This window comes from Bufo bufo, chromosome 3 (genome assembly GCF_905171765.1).
Source record: "Bufo bufo chromosome 3, aBufBuf1.1, whole genome shotgun sequence".
Taxonomy (NCBI): Eukaryota; Metazoa; Chordata; class Amphibia; order Anura; family Bufonidae; genus Bufo; species Bufo bufo.
The window spans coordinates 4875072-4892239 of NC_053391.1; the positions used below are offsets into that span (position 1 = coordinate 4875072).

The 17168-nt window shown below is 59.2% G+C and overlaps 1 protein-coding gene across 2 annotated transcripts; it reads left to right on the forward strand.

Moving 5' to 3' along the window:
- Positions 1–33: 33 nt before the first annotated feature.
- On the forward strand, positions 34–17081 carry WDR3 (WD repeat domain 3). 2 transcript variants are annotated; one of them, XM_040422794.1, is made up of 27 exons: positions 34–128; positions 1298–1470; positions 1549–1758; positions 2108–2226; positions 2299–2377; positions 2472–2567; positions 2659–2745; positions 2821–2922; positions 3417–3514; positions 5110–5235; positions 5313–5552; positions 5686–5779; positions 5947–6048; positions 6142–6227; positions 6503–6644; positions 6719–6775; positions 6844–6944; positions 7766–7877; positions 7952–8086; positions 8167–8217; positions 8292–8357; positions 8441–8533; positions 8614–8661; positions 8749–8792; positions 9086–9214; positions 16650–16743; positions 16830–17081. In XM_040422794.1, exons 2-27 carry the CDS (start codon positions 1300–1302, stop codon positions 16983–16985), a joined length of 2838 nt encoding a protein of 945 aa, XP_040278728.1. In that variant the 5' UTR covers positions 34–128; positions 1298–1299; the 3' UTR covers positions 16986–17081. The 2 variants fall into 2 exon arrangements, with proteins under 2 accessions (XP_040278728.1, XP_040278727.1); XM_040422793.1 differs by having other exon boundaries at positions 82–128; positions 1276–1470.
- Positions 17082–17168: the final 87 nt, after the last annotated feature.

The following is a 17168-nucleotide window of genomic DNA, read 5'->3' on the forward strand; positions in this document are numbered from 1 at the left end:
TCCGCTGATGGGCGGGGCTTAAGCCTCACTCAACATGGCGGCGCCCTCTGACCAGGTTGCTTTATACTGAGCATGCGCACTGAACACGTGTCTGCCTGAACCGGAGCTGCGGAGACTGAGAAGTGACGGTATGAACGGAACTGCCACCGAAATCTGCCCCAGACTGCCCGACCTGCCCTGATGTCTGCCCGATACCCGACCTGTTCCTGTCCTGAGATATACTCCTACTCGACCTCATTTACTCCTGCCTGATATCTGCCCCCATTACCCCCTGCATTTTCCCCTCTGTCCTGATATCTACCCCCCTGTATTTGCCCCTCTTCTCCCTCTGTCCTGATATCTTCCCCCTTTACCCCCTGTATTTGCCCCTATGTCCTGATATCTGCCCCCTGTATCTGCCCGGTGTGGGGTATGTAGTGACCAGCCTCTCTTCCCTGCAGCCATGGGCCTCACCCGCCAGTACCTCCGCTACGCTGCCTCCGCCCTCTTTACCCCCTGTATTTGCCCCTCTTCTCCCTCTGTCCTGATATCTGCCCCCTGTATCTGCCCGGTGTGGGGTATGTAGTGACCGGCCTCTCTTCCCTGCAGCCATGGGCCTCACCCGCCAGTACCTCCGCTACGCTGCCTCCGCCCTCTTTACCCCCTGTATTTGCCCCTTTGTCCTGATATCTGCCCCCTTTACCCCCTGTATCTGCCCGGTAGTGACCGGCCTCTCTTCCTGCAGCCATGGGCCTCACCCGCCAGTACCTCCGCCACGCTGCCTCCGCCCTCTTTACCCCCTGTATTTGCCCCTTTGTCCTGATATCTGCCCCCTTTACCCCCTGTATCTGCCCGGTAGTGACCGGCCTCTCTTCCTGCAGCCATGGGCCTCACCCGCCAGTACCTCCGCCACGCTGCCTCCGCCCTCTTTACCCCCTGTATTTGCCCCTTTGTCCTGATATCTGCCCCTTTACCCCCTGTATCTGCCCGGTAGTGACCGGCCTCTCTTCCTGCAGCCATGGGCCTCACCCGCCAGTACCTCCGCTACGCTGCCTCCGCCCTCTTTACCCCCTGTATTATCCCCTCTTCTCCCTCTGTCCTGATATCTGCCCCCTTTACCCCCTGTATCTGCCCGGTAGTGACCGGCCTCTCTTCCCTGCAGCCATGGGCCTCACCCGCCAGTACCTCCGCTACGCTGCCTCCGCCCTCTTTACCCCCTGTATTATCCCCTCTTCTCCCTCTGTCCTGATATCTGCCCCCTTTACCCCCTGTATCTGCCCGGTGTGGGGTATGTAGTGACCGGCCTCTCTTCCTGCAGCCATGGGCCTCACCCGCCAGTACCTCCGCTACGCTGCCTCCGCCCTCTTTGGTGTTGTCGCTGGCCTGAAGTCCAATGTCTGTTACGTCACCCTACGGGGCGAGAAGGGGCGCTATGTGGCGGTGGGGGCGTGCGAGCACGTCTTCATCTGGGACACCCGCAAGGGGGAGAAGGTAAGCAGTCGGGCTATGGATATGTTTTGTGTGGGCCCCGAGCTGTGTGGCCCCGGCTGACCGGACTTCTCACCACAGGTCCTCATCCTACAAGGCCAGAAGCAGGAGGTGACGCAGCTGCGCCCCTCCCCGGACGGCCTGTCGCTGGCGGTGGGGTACCAGGACGGCTCCATACGCGTCTTCAGTCTGCTGAGCGGAGAGAGCAGCATCACCTTCAACGGACACAAAGCCGCCGTGACGGCCCTGACCTACGATCAGCTGGGGGGGCGCCTGGTGTCCGGCTCCAAGGTACGCGGTGTCCGTGAGTGAGGGGCAAAATGAGGATGTACCCCCCCCCCCGTACTGTGAACTGAGCCGCCTGCTCCACGTGCGCATAATGTCCTCGGTGGTCACTCGCCCGCCATTTACAATAGTTCAGCCGGTTGCTTAGTGGTTGGGAACCCACTGGTGGTCCGGCGGTGGAAATAGATTTTCTTCAGGACGTCGGTGGTCGTCCATGATTATTGATTGTACTTATAAAGGGTTAATAAATTATAATCCTGGGGGGCTAGTGGTCCAGATCCTGAGACCCAAGGGAGGTGGTCACTGAAGGGGGTTGTCCACTGATGCCCTGTGTCCTCCTGTATTGCGCCCGCAGGACACGGACGTCATCGTCTGGGACGTCATCAATGAGAGTGGCCTGTACAGACTGAAGGGGCACAAGGACGCCGTGACGCAGGCCATATTCCTGACCGCCAGGAACCTTCTGGTCACCAGGTAAGTGGCAGACGAGGCTGCGGCGGGTGCGGAGCGATCGGTAATCTGACCCTCCCCCTCTTCTCCCTGCAGCGGTAAGGACACTCTGGTGAAGTGGTGGGACCTGGACACGCAGCACTGCTTCCGGACCATGGTGGGACACCGCACAGAGGTAGGTGACCAGCACTGCAGTGGTTCCGTATATGGGCCCTGGGGGTGTAACGTGCGGGGCCCCCACCATAGTGAACTTTCTTCTTCCTCCTCAGGTCTGGGGGCTCGCCGTGCTGGCGGATGAACAGCGAATACTGACGGGATCTGCGGACAGTGAGCTGAGAGCCTGGACCGTCTCCTATGTCAGCGAGGTAAGTGGCCCCGGCAGCGGAGGAGTCGGGTGGCTGCCGCCAAGGGCTTCAGACTGAGGAGAAGATGTTCATCTTAATGTTTCCCACCCAGAAGGTGGATCCGGGGGAGCCGCGGCTGAAAAAAAACAAAGGTCTCAGTCAGGAGGGCGAGGAGGAGGAAGAGGAGGCGACGGAGGAGGTACGCAGCGCCTCGCGCCTCGTGGAACTGCGCAGAGGAGTCTGAAGCACTGACCTCTTCTGTCTCTGTCCTCAGCGCATCCTGACCTGTGAACGCTACGGCTCCATCATGAGAGAAGGGAGGGACCGCGTGGTGACGCTGGGCGTGGACCGGACGAGGCGCTTCCTGGCCTGTCACGTGAGTGTTATCTGTGACCGCGGTGGTCAGAAGGATGAGAAAAGTGCGAGGACGACATTACCGTCTCTGCGCAGCCGTAGGGTCAGGAGCCGATGAAGGGGCGTCTGGGGAGAATACGACGTGAGAAATGAGACGTGGTCTTCACGCCAGGGCGATGGATGGAGGAGGCCGACCTGAGGACAATCTCCATGGAGGAACCAAAGTGATGGGCGGCATCAGAGAATGCCGGGCCGCTGATCAGACGTCTTCAGAGAACCTAGAACTAGACGTCATCTGCGCAGAGATGGTAATGTCCTCACAGCGGTCTGTCCACCATCGTGGCTGGCGGACACCGCGGAGCTCTTATGTGCCCCGCCCCTTTCACTAAACCACACCCCCATTGGTTGGCCAAACAACCCACAGGCCAATCAGCTCCTGTGATGGATGAGGAACGTGTGCCCTGAGGCTCTAGTAGCGCCCTCTGCTGTCCGCCATCATCCCCCCCTCTCTTACAGGGTACGGACTCGATGCTGGAGGTGTTCTGTGTCCTCGGAGAGGAGGAGGTCTCCAAGAAGATGGAGAGGAAGCTGAAGAAAGCCAAGAAGAAGACCAGGTACGTGATGAAGAGGAAGGCGAGAGGGTGAAGTGTATGATTTCTGTTATCCAGAGCTGCACTCACTATTCTGCTGGTGCAGTCACTGTGTACATACATTACTTATCCTGTACTGATCCTGAGTTACATCCTGTATTATACTCCAGAGCTGCACTCCCTATTCTGCTGGTGCAGTCACTGTGTACATACATTACTTATCCTGTACTGATCCTGAGTTACATCCTGTATTATACTCCAGAGCTGCACTCACTATTCTGCTGGTGCAGTCACTGTGTACATACATTACTTATCCTGTACTGATCCTGAGTTACATCCTGTATTATACTCCAGAGCTGCACTCACTATTCTGCTGGTGCAGTCACTGTGTACATACATTACTGATCCTGAGTTACATCCTGTATTATACTCCAGAGCTGCACTCCCTATTCTGCTGGTGCAGTCACTGTGTACATACATTACTTATCCTGTACTGATCCTGAGTTACATCCTGTATTATACTCCAGAGCTGCACTCACTATTCTGCTGGTGCAGTCACTGTGTACATACATTACTGATCCTGTACTGATCCTGAGTTACATCCTGTATTACACTCCAGAGCTGCACTCACTATTCTGCTGGTGCAGTCACTGTGTACATACATTACTTATCCTGTACTGATCCTGAGTTACATCCTGTATTATACTCCAGAGCTGCACTCACTATTCTGCTGGTGCAGTCACTTTGTACATACATTACTTATCCTGTACTGATCCTGAGTTACATCCTGTATTATACTCCGGAGCTGCACTCACTATTCTGCTGGTGCAGTCACTGTGTACATACATTACTTATCCTGTACTGATCCTGAGTTACATCCTGTATTATACTCCGGAGCTGCACTCACTATTCTGCTGGTGCAGTCACTGTGCACATACATTACTTATCCTGTACTGATCCTGAGTTACATCCTGTATTAGACTCCAGAGCTGCACTCACTATTCTGCTGGTGCAGTCACTGTGTACATACATTACTTATCCTGTACTGATCCTGAGTTACATCCTGTATTATACTCCAGAGCTGCACTCACTATTCTGCTGGTACAGTCACTGTCTACATACATTACTTATCCTGTACTGATCCTGAGTTACATCCTGTATTATACTCCGGAGCTGCACTCACTATTCTGCTGGTGCAGTCACTGTGCACATACATTACTTATCCTGTACTGATCCTGAGTTACATCCTGTATTATACCCCAGAGCTGCACTCACTATTCTGCTGGTGCAGTCACTGTGTACATACATTACTTATCCTGTACTGATCCTGAGTTACATCCTGTATTATACTCCAGAGCTGCACTCACTATTCTGCTGGTGCAGTCGCTGTATACATACATTACTTATCCTGTACTGATCCTGAGTTACATCCTGTATTAGACTCCAGAGCTGCGCTCACTATTCTGCTGGTGCAGTCACTGTGTACATACATTACTTATCCTGTACTGATCCTGAGTTACATCCTGTATTAGACTCCAGAGCTGCGCTCACTATTCTGCTGGTGCAGTCACTGTGTACATACATTACATTGCTGCTCTTACTGATGATTTGTGCTGCAGACAGAAGGAGCCGCAGGTGGAGGAGCCGCAGGTGGAGGAGCCGCAGGTGGAGGAGCCGCAGGTGGAGCGGACCCTGCAGGACGAGATTGTGAAGATGGCGAACATTAAAGCCTCCTCCAAAATCAAGTAACCAGCTACCCCCACCCCCTGATCTCCGGCTCGCGGCCCGCCGTTACTGACCGCTGTGACCTTTGCCCTTACAGGTCATGTGACCTGCTCCTCTCTGGCAATGGGGAGCTGAAGGTGGTCGTCCTGCTGCAGAATAACAGCGTTGAGTGCTTCTCCCTGCCGGCCGACCCCACCCAGGCCGGGACCGCCGAGAGCAGCAAGAGCGCCCGCCTGACCCTCGGAGGGCACCGAAGCGACGTCCGGACCCTGGCGTTCAGCTCCGACAACATTGCCGTGCTGTCTGCATCTGCGGAGTCGGTGAAGATCTGGAACAGGTAACGGAGGACTCCGGGCGGCTCCAGAGCTGCATTCATAACTCTGCTGGTGGATTGTGGGTAGCGCTCTGTCCGCTCCTTGTCATAAGGCGGTCTCCGCAGTGATGTCACCGCCATCTCTCTGCCCCCGCAGGTCCACGCTGCAGTGTATCCGGACCATGCCCTGCGACTACGCCCTGTGCTCTCTCTTCGTTCCGGGCGACAGACACGTTATAGTCGGCACCAAGGTAAAAGCTCTGGCGGTCGCAGCGCGTTCCAGATCATTAATCTGCGGGAGCGCTGCATACACGAAGATGCTGGGAGGGGGTGGGGGAAAGTATGGTGCTGGGGGGCGGAGTCATGTGATGTGTGCTATAGGGTCAGGGGTCATGGTCATCCTCTCGGTTCTCCGCAGTCCGGGAAGCTGCAGCTCTTTGATTTGTCGTCTGGTTCGGAGCTGGACGCCGTGGACGCTCACGATGGCGCTGTGTGGTCCATTTCCCTATCGCCCGACCAGGTAAGGAGCAGCTGCATTTCGGTGCAGTCGCTGGAGGAGGGTGGGGGTTGTAGTCCATCCCACATGATAATCACACTCTCCTCTGTGTCATAGCGCGGATTCACCACCGGAGGCGCCGACAAGTGCGTGAAGTTCTGGGAGTTTGAACTTGTGACTGACGACAACGAGGCCCAAATCAGGTCAGAGGAGGAACTGTGACTGCCTAGAGGATGATGGGTGGAGTAGTCTGCCAGGAGAGTACTACACTGGAGCAGGAAAGAGAGGTCCTCAGTGCAGTGCCGAGGACTATGGGAGTAGTAGTGTGCCAGGAAAGAGAAGTCCTAAGAACGGGCAGCACGGAGGACGATGGGAATGACACTAGCTAATGGAGGTGTCCCATCAGAAAGGATGATGGGAGTTGCAGTCACTAGCCTCAGTGTGTCCCAGAGTGATGGGAGTTGTCCTTTTCCCGCAGTCGCCGCCTCTCGGTGAAGCAGGGCCGTGTGTTGCAGATGGACGAGGACGTCTTGTGTGTGCGGCACAGTCCGGACGGGCGGCTCCTGGCGGCGTCCCTGCTGGACTGCACCGTGAAGATCTTCTTTGTGGACACGCTGAAGGTGAGCGGCGCCGCGGTGGTGCAGGTGGCGCGGGCGTTGTTGTGTTCTGGTTCTGATTCCGCCTTCTCTTCCAGTTCTTCCTCTCTCTGTACGGACACAAGCTGCCGGTCCTGTGTATGGACCTGTCACATGTGAGTATCGCAGGGGGCGGGGCTGCGGCCGGAGGGCTGTCATGTGATCTCTGGGGTCTCTCCTATAGGACAGCTCCATTATCATCACCGGCTCTGCCGACCGCAACATCAAGATCTGGGGGCTGGACTTCGGAGATTGCCACCGCTCGCTATTCGGCCATGACGACAGGTGAGCGAGAGGCCACTGCGGGCGAGCGGGGGCCACCGCCTCCTCTGTATACGCTCCTCCTGTACACGGGGGGCCACCGCCTCCTCTGTATACACGGGGGCCACCGCCTCCTCTCTATACACGGGGGCCACTGCCTCCTCTGTATACACTCCTCCTGTACACGGGGGCCACCGCCTCCTCTGTATACACTCCTCGTGTACACGGGGGCCACCTCCTCTGTATATGCTCCTCGTGTACACGGGGGCCACCTCCTCCTCTGTATACGCTCCTTCGTGTACACGGGGGGCCACCCCCTCCTCTGTATACGCTCCTCGTGTACACGGGGGCCACCTCCTCTGTATATGCTCCTCGTGTACACTGGGGGCCACCTCCTCCTCTGTGTACACGGGGGCCACCTCCTCCTCTGTATACGCTCCTCGTGTACACGGGGGGCCACCCCCTCCTCTGTATACGCTCCTCGTGTACACGGGGGGCCACCTCCTCCTCTGTGTACACGGGGGCCACCTCCTCCTCTGTATACGCTCCTCGTGTACACGGGGGGCCACCCCCTCCTCTGTATATGCTCCTCGTGTACACGGGGGGCCACCTCCTCCTCTGTATACACTCCTCGTGTACACGGGGGCCACCTCCTCTGTATATGCTCCTCGTGTACACGGGGGCCACCTCCTCCTCTGTATACGCTCCTCGTGTACACGGGGGGCCACCCCCTCCTCTGTATATGCTCCTCGTGTACACGGGGGGCCACCTCCTCCTCTGTGTACACGGGGGCCACCCCCGCCTCCTGTGTACCCCTCATCACCCCGGTTCCGTTCTCTCTGCAGCGTCATGTTCTTGCAGTTTGTGCCCCGGACGCACCTGTTCTTCAGCGCTGGGAAGGATCGGAAGGTGAAGCAATGGGACGCCGACGGGTTCCAGCAAGTGCAGACCCTGGAGGTGCGTGGCCTGTGGGGGTCCGCTCAGGTACATAACGGGAGGATGTGCAGAGTCTGATGTGTGTCCGGTTACAGGGCCACCATGGAGAGGTGTGGTGTTTGGCCATCAGCCCCAATGGTGACCACGTTGTGTCCTCGTCACATGACAAGTCCCTGCGGCTGTGGGACAGGACGCGAGAGCCGCTGATCCTGGAGGAGGAGCAGGAGATGGTGAGCAATGACTTGGCGACCCTGGGGCGCAGCGACCACCGGTCGGCCTCTAATAAGTTCTTTTACTGCTGCCGTTTCAGCAACGTGAGGCGGCGTTTGAGGAAAGTGTGGGGAAAGGCGACCAGCCCGTGGTGAGTACCTACAGCCCAGATCACGGGGCCTCCATGACAGGAGGATGGGAGTAATGACTGGTCCTTCTCTACAGGTCGCCGGGGAGAAGGCGGGTGAAGCAGCACTGGCCGGGAAGAAGACGATCGAGACTGTGAAAGCGGTGAGTACATGAGCGAGACTCCGTCTGAGCAGCCGCCACGTGCGATGAGAACCCCGACAGGTCTTATTGTGTCCCCCCCCCAGACTGAGCGCATCATGGAGGCCGTGGAGCTGCACCGAGAGGAGAGCGGCAAACTGGAGGAGCACCGGGCGCTGTGCAAGGCTGCGGGGAAAGAGGTGATTGTATAACGGGGGAGGGGAGGACCTCTGGGGGTCCTAGAGGAAGGGGCTGCATCACTGACTCTGTCTGTCCACAGCTCCCCAGGAAAATCCACCCGATCCTGCAGGCGTACGGGAACCTATCGGTGAGATCCGCACACCTCCTACCACAGGAGCTGCTGTAATGGCGTGTATGGAGGATATTAACCCTTTCCACTTTGCTTCATTCACAGTCGTCTGACTATGTTCTAGACGTGATAAAGAAGGTGAGGTCCAGGTAAGTCGGTGTCCTCCTAGAATACAGCAGAGGCCACGCCGTACTCCGCTCACACCCACTATGGTGGAGTCAGAAAACCAATGCAAAATAATTCCCACTGGTTTGGGTTTCCGGCCACTTTTGCTTTTTTCTTGCATTCTTCAAATCCACCACTAGATGGGGCAAGGAGTACCGGAAAGCGGTGACACCTGGTGGCCGCACAGTGTATGACAGCGGCTGCGCAGCACAGATTGTGTCATGTGCAGGGGTCTGTTCTGGGGGGGCTTTGTAACGTGGTGTCCTCTCCTCTGCAGTGAGCTGGAGGAGTCCCTCCTGGTCCTCCCGTTCTCCTACGTCCCCGACCTGTTGACTCTCTTCAGGGATTACATGCGGCAAAGCTCGGACGTGGAATTGATCTGTCGCTGCCTTTTCTTCCTGCTGAGGTTAGTACAGTAATGTGGGGCAGAAGAGCCAGAAGTGGTGATAAATGGGGGGACAGGTCACGATAACTTGTGGGTGCAGAGGCGGGGAAGCTGGGTGACTTGTGGGGTGCAGGGGAGCAGGATGACTTGTGGGGTGCAGGATGATGTGGGGTGCTGGATGACTTGTGGGGTGCAGGGGAGCTGGATGACTTGTGGGGTGCAGGTGAGCAGGATGACTTGTGGGGTGCTGGATGACTTGTGGGGTGCAGGGGAGCTGGGTGACTTGTGGGGTGCAGGGGAGCTGGGTGACTTGTGGGGTGCAGGGGAGCTGGATGACTTGTGGGGTGCAGGGGAGCTGGATGACTTGTGGGGTGCAGGGGAGCTGGGTGACTTGTGGGGTGCAGGGGAGCTGGATGACTTGTGGGGTGCAGGGGAGCTGGATGACTTGTGGGGGGCAGGGATGCAGGATGACTTGTGGGGGGCAGGGATGCTGGATGACTTGTGGGGTGCAGGATGACTTGTGGGGTGCAGGATGACTTGTGGGGTGCAGGATGACTTGTGGGGAGCTGGGTGACTTGTGGGGTGCAGGGGAGCTGGATGACTTGTGGGGTGCAGGGGAGCTGGATGACTTGTGGGGTGCAGGGGAGCTGGATGACTTGTGGGGTGCAGGGGAGCTGGATGACTTGTGGGGGGCAGGGATGCTGGATGACTTGTGGGGTGCAGGATGACTTGTGGGGTGCAGGATGACTTGTGGGGTGCAGGATGACTTGTGGGGTGCAGGGGAGCAGGATGACTTGTGGGGTGCAGGGGAGCAGGATGACTTGTGGGGTGCAGGGGAGCAGGATGACTTGTGGGGTGCAGGGGAGCAGGATGACTTGTGGGGTGCAGGGGAGCAGGATGACTTGTGGGGTGCAGGGGAGCAGGATGACTTGTGGGGTGCAGGGGAGCTGGATGACTTGTGGGGTGCAGGGGAGCAGGATGACTTGTGGGGTGCAGGGGAGCAGGATGACTTGTGGGGTGCAGGGGAGCAGGATGACTTGTGGGGTGCAGGGGAGCAGGATGACTTGTGGGGTGCAGGGGAGCAGGATGACTTGTGGGGTGCAGGGGAGCAGGATGACTTGTGGGGTGCAGGGGAGCAGGATGACTTGTGGGGTGCAGGGGAGCTGGATGACTTGTGGGGTGCTGGATGACTTGTGGGGTGCAGGGGAGCTGGGTGACTTGTGGGGTGCAGGGGAGCTGGGTGACTTGTGGGGTGCAGGGGAGCTGGGTGACTTGTGGGGTGCTGGATGACTTGTGGGGTGCAGGGGAGCTGGGTGACTTGTGGGGTGCAGGGGAGCTGGGTGACTTGTGGGGTGCAGGGGAGCTGGGTGACTTGTGGGGTGCTGGATGACTTGTGGGGTGCAGGGGAGCTGGGTGACTTGTGGGGTGCAGGGGAGCTGGGTGACTTGTGGGGTGCAGGGGAGCTGGGTGACTTGTGGGGTGCAGGGGAGCTGGGTGACTTGTGGGGTGCAGGGGAGCTGGGTGACTTGTGGGGTGCAGGGGAGCAGGGTGACTTGTGGGGTGCTGGATGACTTGTGGGGTGCAGGGGAGCTGGATGACTTGTGGAGTGCAGGGGAGCTGGATGACTTGTGGGGTGCAGGGGAGCTGGATGACTTGTGGGGTGCAGGGGAGCTGGGTGACTTGTGGGGTGCAGGGGAGCTGGGTGACTTGTGGGGTGCAGGGGAGCTGGGTGACTTGTGGGGTGCAGGGGAGCTGGGTGACTTGTGGGGTGCAGGGGAGCTGGGTGACTTGTGGGGTGCAGGGGAGCTGGATGACTTGTGGGGTGCAGGGGAGCTGGATGACTTGTGGAGTGCAGGGGAGCTGGATGTCTTGTGGGGTGCAGGGGAGCAGGGTGACTTGTGGAGTGCAGGGGAGCTGGGTGACTTGTGGGGTGCAGGGGAGCTGGGTGACTTGTGGGGTGCAGGGGAGCTGGATGACTTGTGGGGTGCAGGGGAGCTGGATGACTTGTGGGGTGCAGGGATGCTGGATGACTTGTGGGGTGCAGGGGAGCTGGATGACTTGTGGGGTGCAGGGGAGCTGGATGACTTGTGGGGTGCAGGGGAGCTGGATGACTTGTGGGGTGCAGGGGAGCTGGATGACTTGTGGGGTGCAGGGGAGCTGGATGACTTGTGGGGTGCAGGGGAGCAGGATGACTTGTGGAGTGCAGGGGAGCTGGATGACTTGTGGGGTGCAGGGGAGCAGGATGACTTGTGGGGGGCAGGGATGCTGGATGACTTGTGGGGTGCAGGGGAGCTGGATGACTTGTGGGGTGCAGGGGAGCTGGATGACTTGTGGGGTGCAGGGGAGCTGGATGACTTGTGGGGTGCAGGGGAGCTGGATGACTTGTGGGGGGCAGGGATGCAGGATGACTTGTGGGGTGCAGGATGACTTGTGGGGAGCTGGATGACTTGTGGGGTGCAGGGGAGCTGGATGACTTGTGGGGTGCAGGGGAGCTGGATGACTTGTGGGGGGCAGGGATGCAGGATGACTTGTGGGGGGCAGGGATGCTGGATGACGTGGGGTGCAGGATGACTTGTGGGGAGCTGGATGACTTGTGGGGTGCAGGGGAGCTGGATGACTTGTGGGGTGCAGGGATGCAGGATGACTTGTGGGGGGCAGGGATGCTGGATGACTTGTGGGGTGCAGGATGACTTGTGGGGTGCAGGGGAGCAGGATGACTTGTGGGGTGCAGGGGAGCAGGATGACTTGTGGGGTGCAGGGGAGCAGGATGACTTGTGGGGTGCAGGGGAGCAGGATGACTTGTGGGGTGCAGGGGAGCTGGATGACTTGTGGGGTGCAGGGGAGCAGGATGACTTGTGGGGTGCAGGGGAGCAGGATGACTTGTGGGGTGCAGGGGAGCAGGATGACTTGTGGGGTGCAGGGGAGCAGGATGACTTGTGGGGTGCAGGGGAGCAGGATGACTTGTGGGGTGCAGGGGAGCTGGATGACTTGTGGGGTGCTGGATGACTTGTGGGGTGCAGGGGAGCAGGATGACTTGTGGGGTGCAGGGGAGCTGGGTGACTTGTGGGGTGCAGGGGAGCTGGGTGACTTGTGGGGTGCTGGATGACTTGTGGGGTGCAGGGGAGCTGGGTGACTTGTGGGGTGCAGGGGAGCTGGGTGACTTGTGGGGTGCAGGGGAGCTGGATGACTTGTGGGGTGCAGGATGACTTGTGGGGTGCAGGATGACTTGTGGGGAGCAGGATGACTTGTGGGGTGCAGGGGAGCAGGATGACTTGTGGGGTGCAGGGGAGCAGGATGACTTGTGGGGTGCAGGGGAGCAGGATGACTTGTGGGGTGCAGGGGAGCAGGATGACTTGTGGGGTGCTGGATGACTTGTGGGGTGCAGGGGAGCTGGGTGACTTGTGGGGTGCAGGGGAGCTGGGTGACTTGTGGGGTGCTGGATGATGTGGGGTGCTGGATGACTTGTGGGGTGCAGGGGAGCTGGGTGACTTGTGGGGTGCAGGGGAGCTGGGTGACTTGTGGGGTGCAGGGGAGCTGGATGACTTGTGGGGTGCAGGGGAGCTGGATGACTTGTGGAGTGCAGGGGAGCTGGATGACTTGTGGGGTGCAGGGGAGCTGGATGACTTGTGGGGTGCAGGGGAGCTGGATGACTTGTGGGGTGCAGGGGAGCTGGATGACTTGTGGGGTGCAGGGGAGCTGGATGACTTGTGGGGTGCAGGGGAGCTGGATGACTTGTGGGGTGCAGGGGAGCTGGATGACTTGTGGGGTGCAGGGGAGCTGGATGACTTGTGGGGTGCAGGGGAGCTGGATGACTTGTGGGGGGCAGGGATGCAGGATGACTTGTGGGGGGCAGGGATGCTGGATGACTTGTGGGGTGCAGGATGACTTGTGGGGAGCTGGATGACTTGTGGGGTGCAGGGGAGCTGGATGACTTGTGGGGGGCAGGGATGCAGGATGACTTGTGGGGGGCAGGGATGCTGAATGACGTGGGGTGCAGGATGACTTGTGGGGAGCTGGGTGACTTGTGGGGTGCAGGGGAGCTGGATGACTTGTGGGGTGCAGGGGAGCTGGATGACTTGTGGGGTGCAGGGGAGCTGGATGACTTGTGGGGTGCAGGGGAGCTAGATGACTTGTGGGGTGCAGGGGAGCTGGATGACTTGTGGGGTGCAGGGATGCAGGATGACTTGTGGGGGGCAGGGATGCAGGATGACTTGTGGGGTGCAGGATGACTTGTGGGGTGCAGGATGACTTGTGGGGAGCAGGATGACTTGTGGGGTGCAGGGGAGCAGGATGACTTGTGGGGTGCAGGGGAGCAGGATGACTTGTGGGGTGCAGGGGAGCAGGATGACTTGTGGGGTGCAGGGGAGCAGGATGACTTGTGGGGTGCTGGATGACTTGTGGGGTGCAGGGGAGCTGGGTGACTTGTGGGGTGCAGGGGAGCTGGGTGACTTGTGGGGTGCTGGATGATGTGGGGTGCTGGATGACTTGTGGGGTGCAGGGGAGCTGGGTGACTTGTGGGGTGCAGGGGAGCTGGGTGACTTGTGGGGTGCAGGGGAGCTGGATGACTTGTGGGGTGCAGGGGAGCTGGATGACTTGTGGAGTGCAGGGGAGCTGGATGTCTTGTGGGGTGCAGGGATGCTGGATGACTTGTGGGGTGCAGGGATGCTGGATGACTTGTGGGGTGCAGGGGAGCTGGATGACTTGTGGGGTGCAGGGGAGCTGGATGACTTGTGGGGTGCAGGGGAGCTGGATGACTTGTGGGGTGCAGGGGAGCTGGATGACTTGTGGGGTGCAGGGGAGCTGGATGACTTGTGGGGGGCAGGGATGCTGGATGACTTGTGGGGTGCAGGATGACTTGTGGGGTGCAGGATGACTTGTGGGGAGCAGGATGACTTGTGGGGTGCAGGGGAGAAGGATGACTTGTGGGGTGCAGGGGAGCTGGATGACTTGTGGGGTGCAGGGGAGCTGGATGACTTGTGGGGTGCAGGGGAGCTGGATGACTTGTGGGGGGCAGGGATGCAGGATGACTTGTGGGGGGCAGGGATGCTGAATGACGTGGGGTGCAGGATGACTTGTGGGGAGCAGGATGACTTGTGGGGTGCAGGGGAGCTGGATGACTTGTGGGGTGCAGGGGAGCTGGATGACTTGTGGGGTGCAGGGATGCAGGATGACTTGTGGGGGGCAGGGATGCTGGATGACTTGTGGGGTGCAGGATGACTTGTGGGGTGCAGGATGACTTGTGGGGAGCAGGATGACTTGTGGGGTGCAGGGGAGCTGGATGACTTGTGGGGTGCAGGGGAGCTGGATGACTTGTGGGGTGCAGGGGAGCAGGATGACTTGTGGGGTGCAGGGGAGCAGGATGACTTGTGGGGTGCAGGGGAGCAGGATGACTTGTGGGGTGCAGGGGAGCAGGATGACTTGTGGGGTGCAGGGGAGCAGGATGACTTGTGGGGTGCAGGGGAGCAGGATGACTTGTGGGGTGCAGGGGAGCTGGATGACTTGTGGGGTGCAGGGATGCAGGATGACTTGTGGGGTGCAGGGATGCAGGATGACTTGTGGGGTGCAGGATGACTTGTGGGGTGCAGGGGAGCTGGATGACTTGTGGGGTGCAGGGATGCAGGATGACTTGTGGGGTGCAGGATGACTTGTGGGGTGCAGGGGAGCTGGATGACTTGTGGGGTGCAGGGGAGCTGGATGACTTGTGGGGTGCAGGGGAGCAGGATGACTTGTGGGGTGCAGGGGAGCTGGATGACTTGTGGGGTGCAGGGGAGCTGGATGTCTTGTGGGGTGCAGGGATGCTGGATGACTTGTGGGGTGCAGGGATGCTGGATGACTTGTGGGGTGCAGGGGAGCTGGATGACTTGTGGGGTGCAGGGGAGCTGGATGACTTGTGGGGTGCAGGGGAGCTGGATGACTTGTGGGGTGCAGGGGAGCTGGATGACTTGTGGGGGGCAGGGATGCTGGATGACTTGTGGGGTGCAGGATGACTTGTGGGGAGCTGGATGACTTGTGGGGTGCAGGGGAGCTGGATGACTTGTGGGGTGCAGGGGAGCTGGATGACTTGTGGGGGGCAGGGATGCAGGATGACTTGTGGGGGGCAGGGATGCTGGATGACGTGGGGTGCAGGATGACTTGTGGGGAGCTGGATGACTTGTGGGGTGCAGGGGAGCTGGATGACTTGTGGGGTGCAGGGGAGCTGGATGACTTGTGGGGTGCAGGGGAGCTGGATGACTTGTGGGGTGCAGGGGAGCTGGATGACTTGTGGGATGCAGGATGACTTGTGGGGGGCAGGGATGCTGGATGACTTGTGGGGTGCAGGATGACTTGTGGGGAGCAGGATGACTTGTGGGGTGCAGGGGAGCAGGATGACTTGTGGGGTGCAGGATGACTTGTGGGGTGCAGGGGAGCTGGATGACTTGTGGGGTGCAGGGGAGCAGGATGACTTGTGGGGTGCAGGGGAGCAGGATGACTTGTGGGGTGCAGGGGAGCAGGATGACTTGTGGGGTGCAGGGGAGCAGGATGACTTGTGGGGTGCAGGGGAGCAGGATGACTTGTGGGGTGCAGGGGAGCAGGATGACTTGTGGGGTGCAGGGGAGCAGGATGACTTGTGGGGTGCAGGGGAGCTGGATGACTTGTGGGGTGCAGGGATGCAGGATGACTTGTGGGGTGCAGGATGACTTGTGGGGTGCAGGGGAGCTGGATGACTTGTGGGGTGCAGGGATGCAGGATGACTTGTGGGGTGCAGGATGACTTGTGGGGTGCAGGGGAGCTGGATGACTTGTGGGGTGCAGGGGAGCTGGATGACTTGTGGGGTGCAGGGGAGCTGGATGACTTGTGGGGTGCAGGGGAGCTGGATGACTTGTGGGGTGCAGGATGACTTGTGGGGTGCAGGGGAGCAGGATGACTTGTGGGGTGCAGGGGAGCTGGATGACTTGTGGGGTGCAGGGATGCAGGATGACTTGTGGGGTGCAGGATGACTTGTGGGGTGCAGGGGAGCTGGATGACTTGTGGGGTGCAGGGATGCAGGATGACTTGTGGGGTGCAGGGGAGCTGGATGACTTGTGGGGTGCAGGGGAGCTGGATGACTTGTGGGGTGCAGGGATGCAGGATGACTTGTGGGGTGCAGGATGACTTGTGGGGTGCAGGGGAGCTGGATGACTTGTGGGGTGCAGGGATGCAGGATGACTTGTGGGGTGCAGGGGAGCTGGATGACTTGTGGGGTGCAGGGGAGCTGGATGACTTGTGGGGTGCAGGATGACTTGTGGGGTGCAGGGGAGCTGGACGACTTGTGGGGTGCAGGATGACTTGGGGAGGTGTCTAGACTATGGGGAGTGCGGTGTATGAGGGATTGGAGTTGGATTTGGGGGATCATCCAGGCTATATATATATTGGGGTGACTGGTCATACTGGTAGCTTCCACATGTTGACCCCCCCCCTTTCTTTCCTGATAAAACAGGATCCATTTTGGGGCGATCACCAGTAACCAGATCCTGCTGGGCGTCATCGAGGACCTGAAGAGCTGCACCATCTCGCGGGTGACGGAGGTTCGGGTAAGTCACCGGATCGGGTGTTTATCCCGGTCCCTCCCTGGCTATATCCTGCCCGACTCGTGACCTTCCACCTCTGACCTCCGCAGGACGTGATGGGGGTGAACATGGCCGCCCTGCAGTTATTGAAGAGAGAGATTGAAGCCAAAGAAGAGGTTCTGTTCTTCGCCGACGCCACCGATCGGTTCGAGGAGAAGAGAAGGAAGCGGAAAAAGAAGGAGAAGATGCTGCTGACCCTCGTGTGACCCCCCCCCTTTCACTGCGGGGGTCCCGGACCTCCTCTACAGTGCTGCCCCCTGAGGACAATTCTTTTAATAAACACGTTTTCTAAGCTCCGGAAATGAAGATCAGTTAATTGTAGGCGTGTGAGCGGGGGATGGGCTCACTGGACGGGGCTCTGATCCGGGCGCCTTTAACTCTTTATCCGC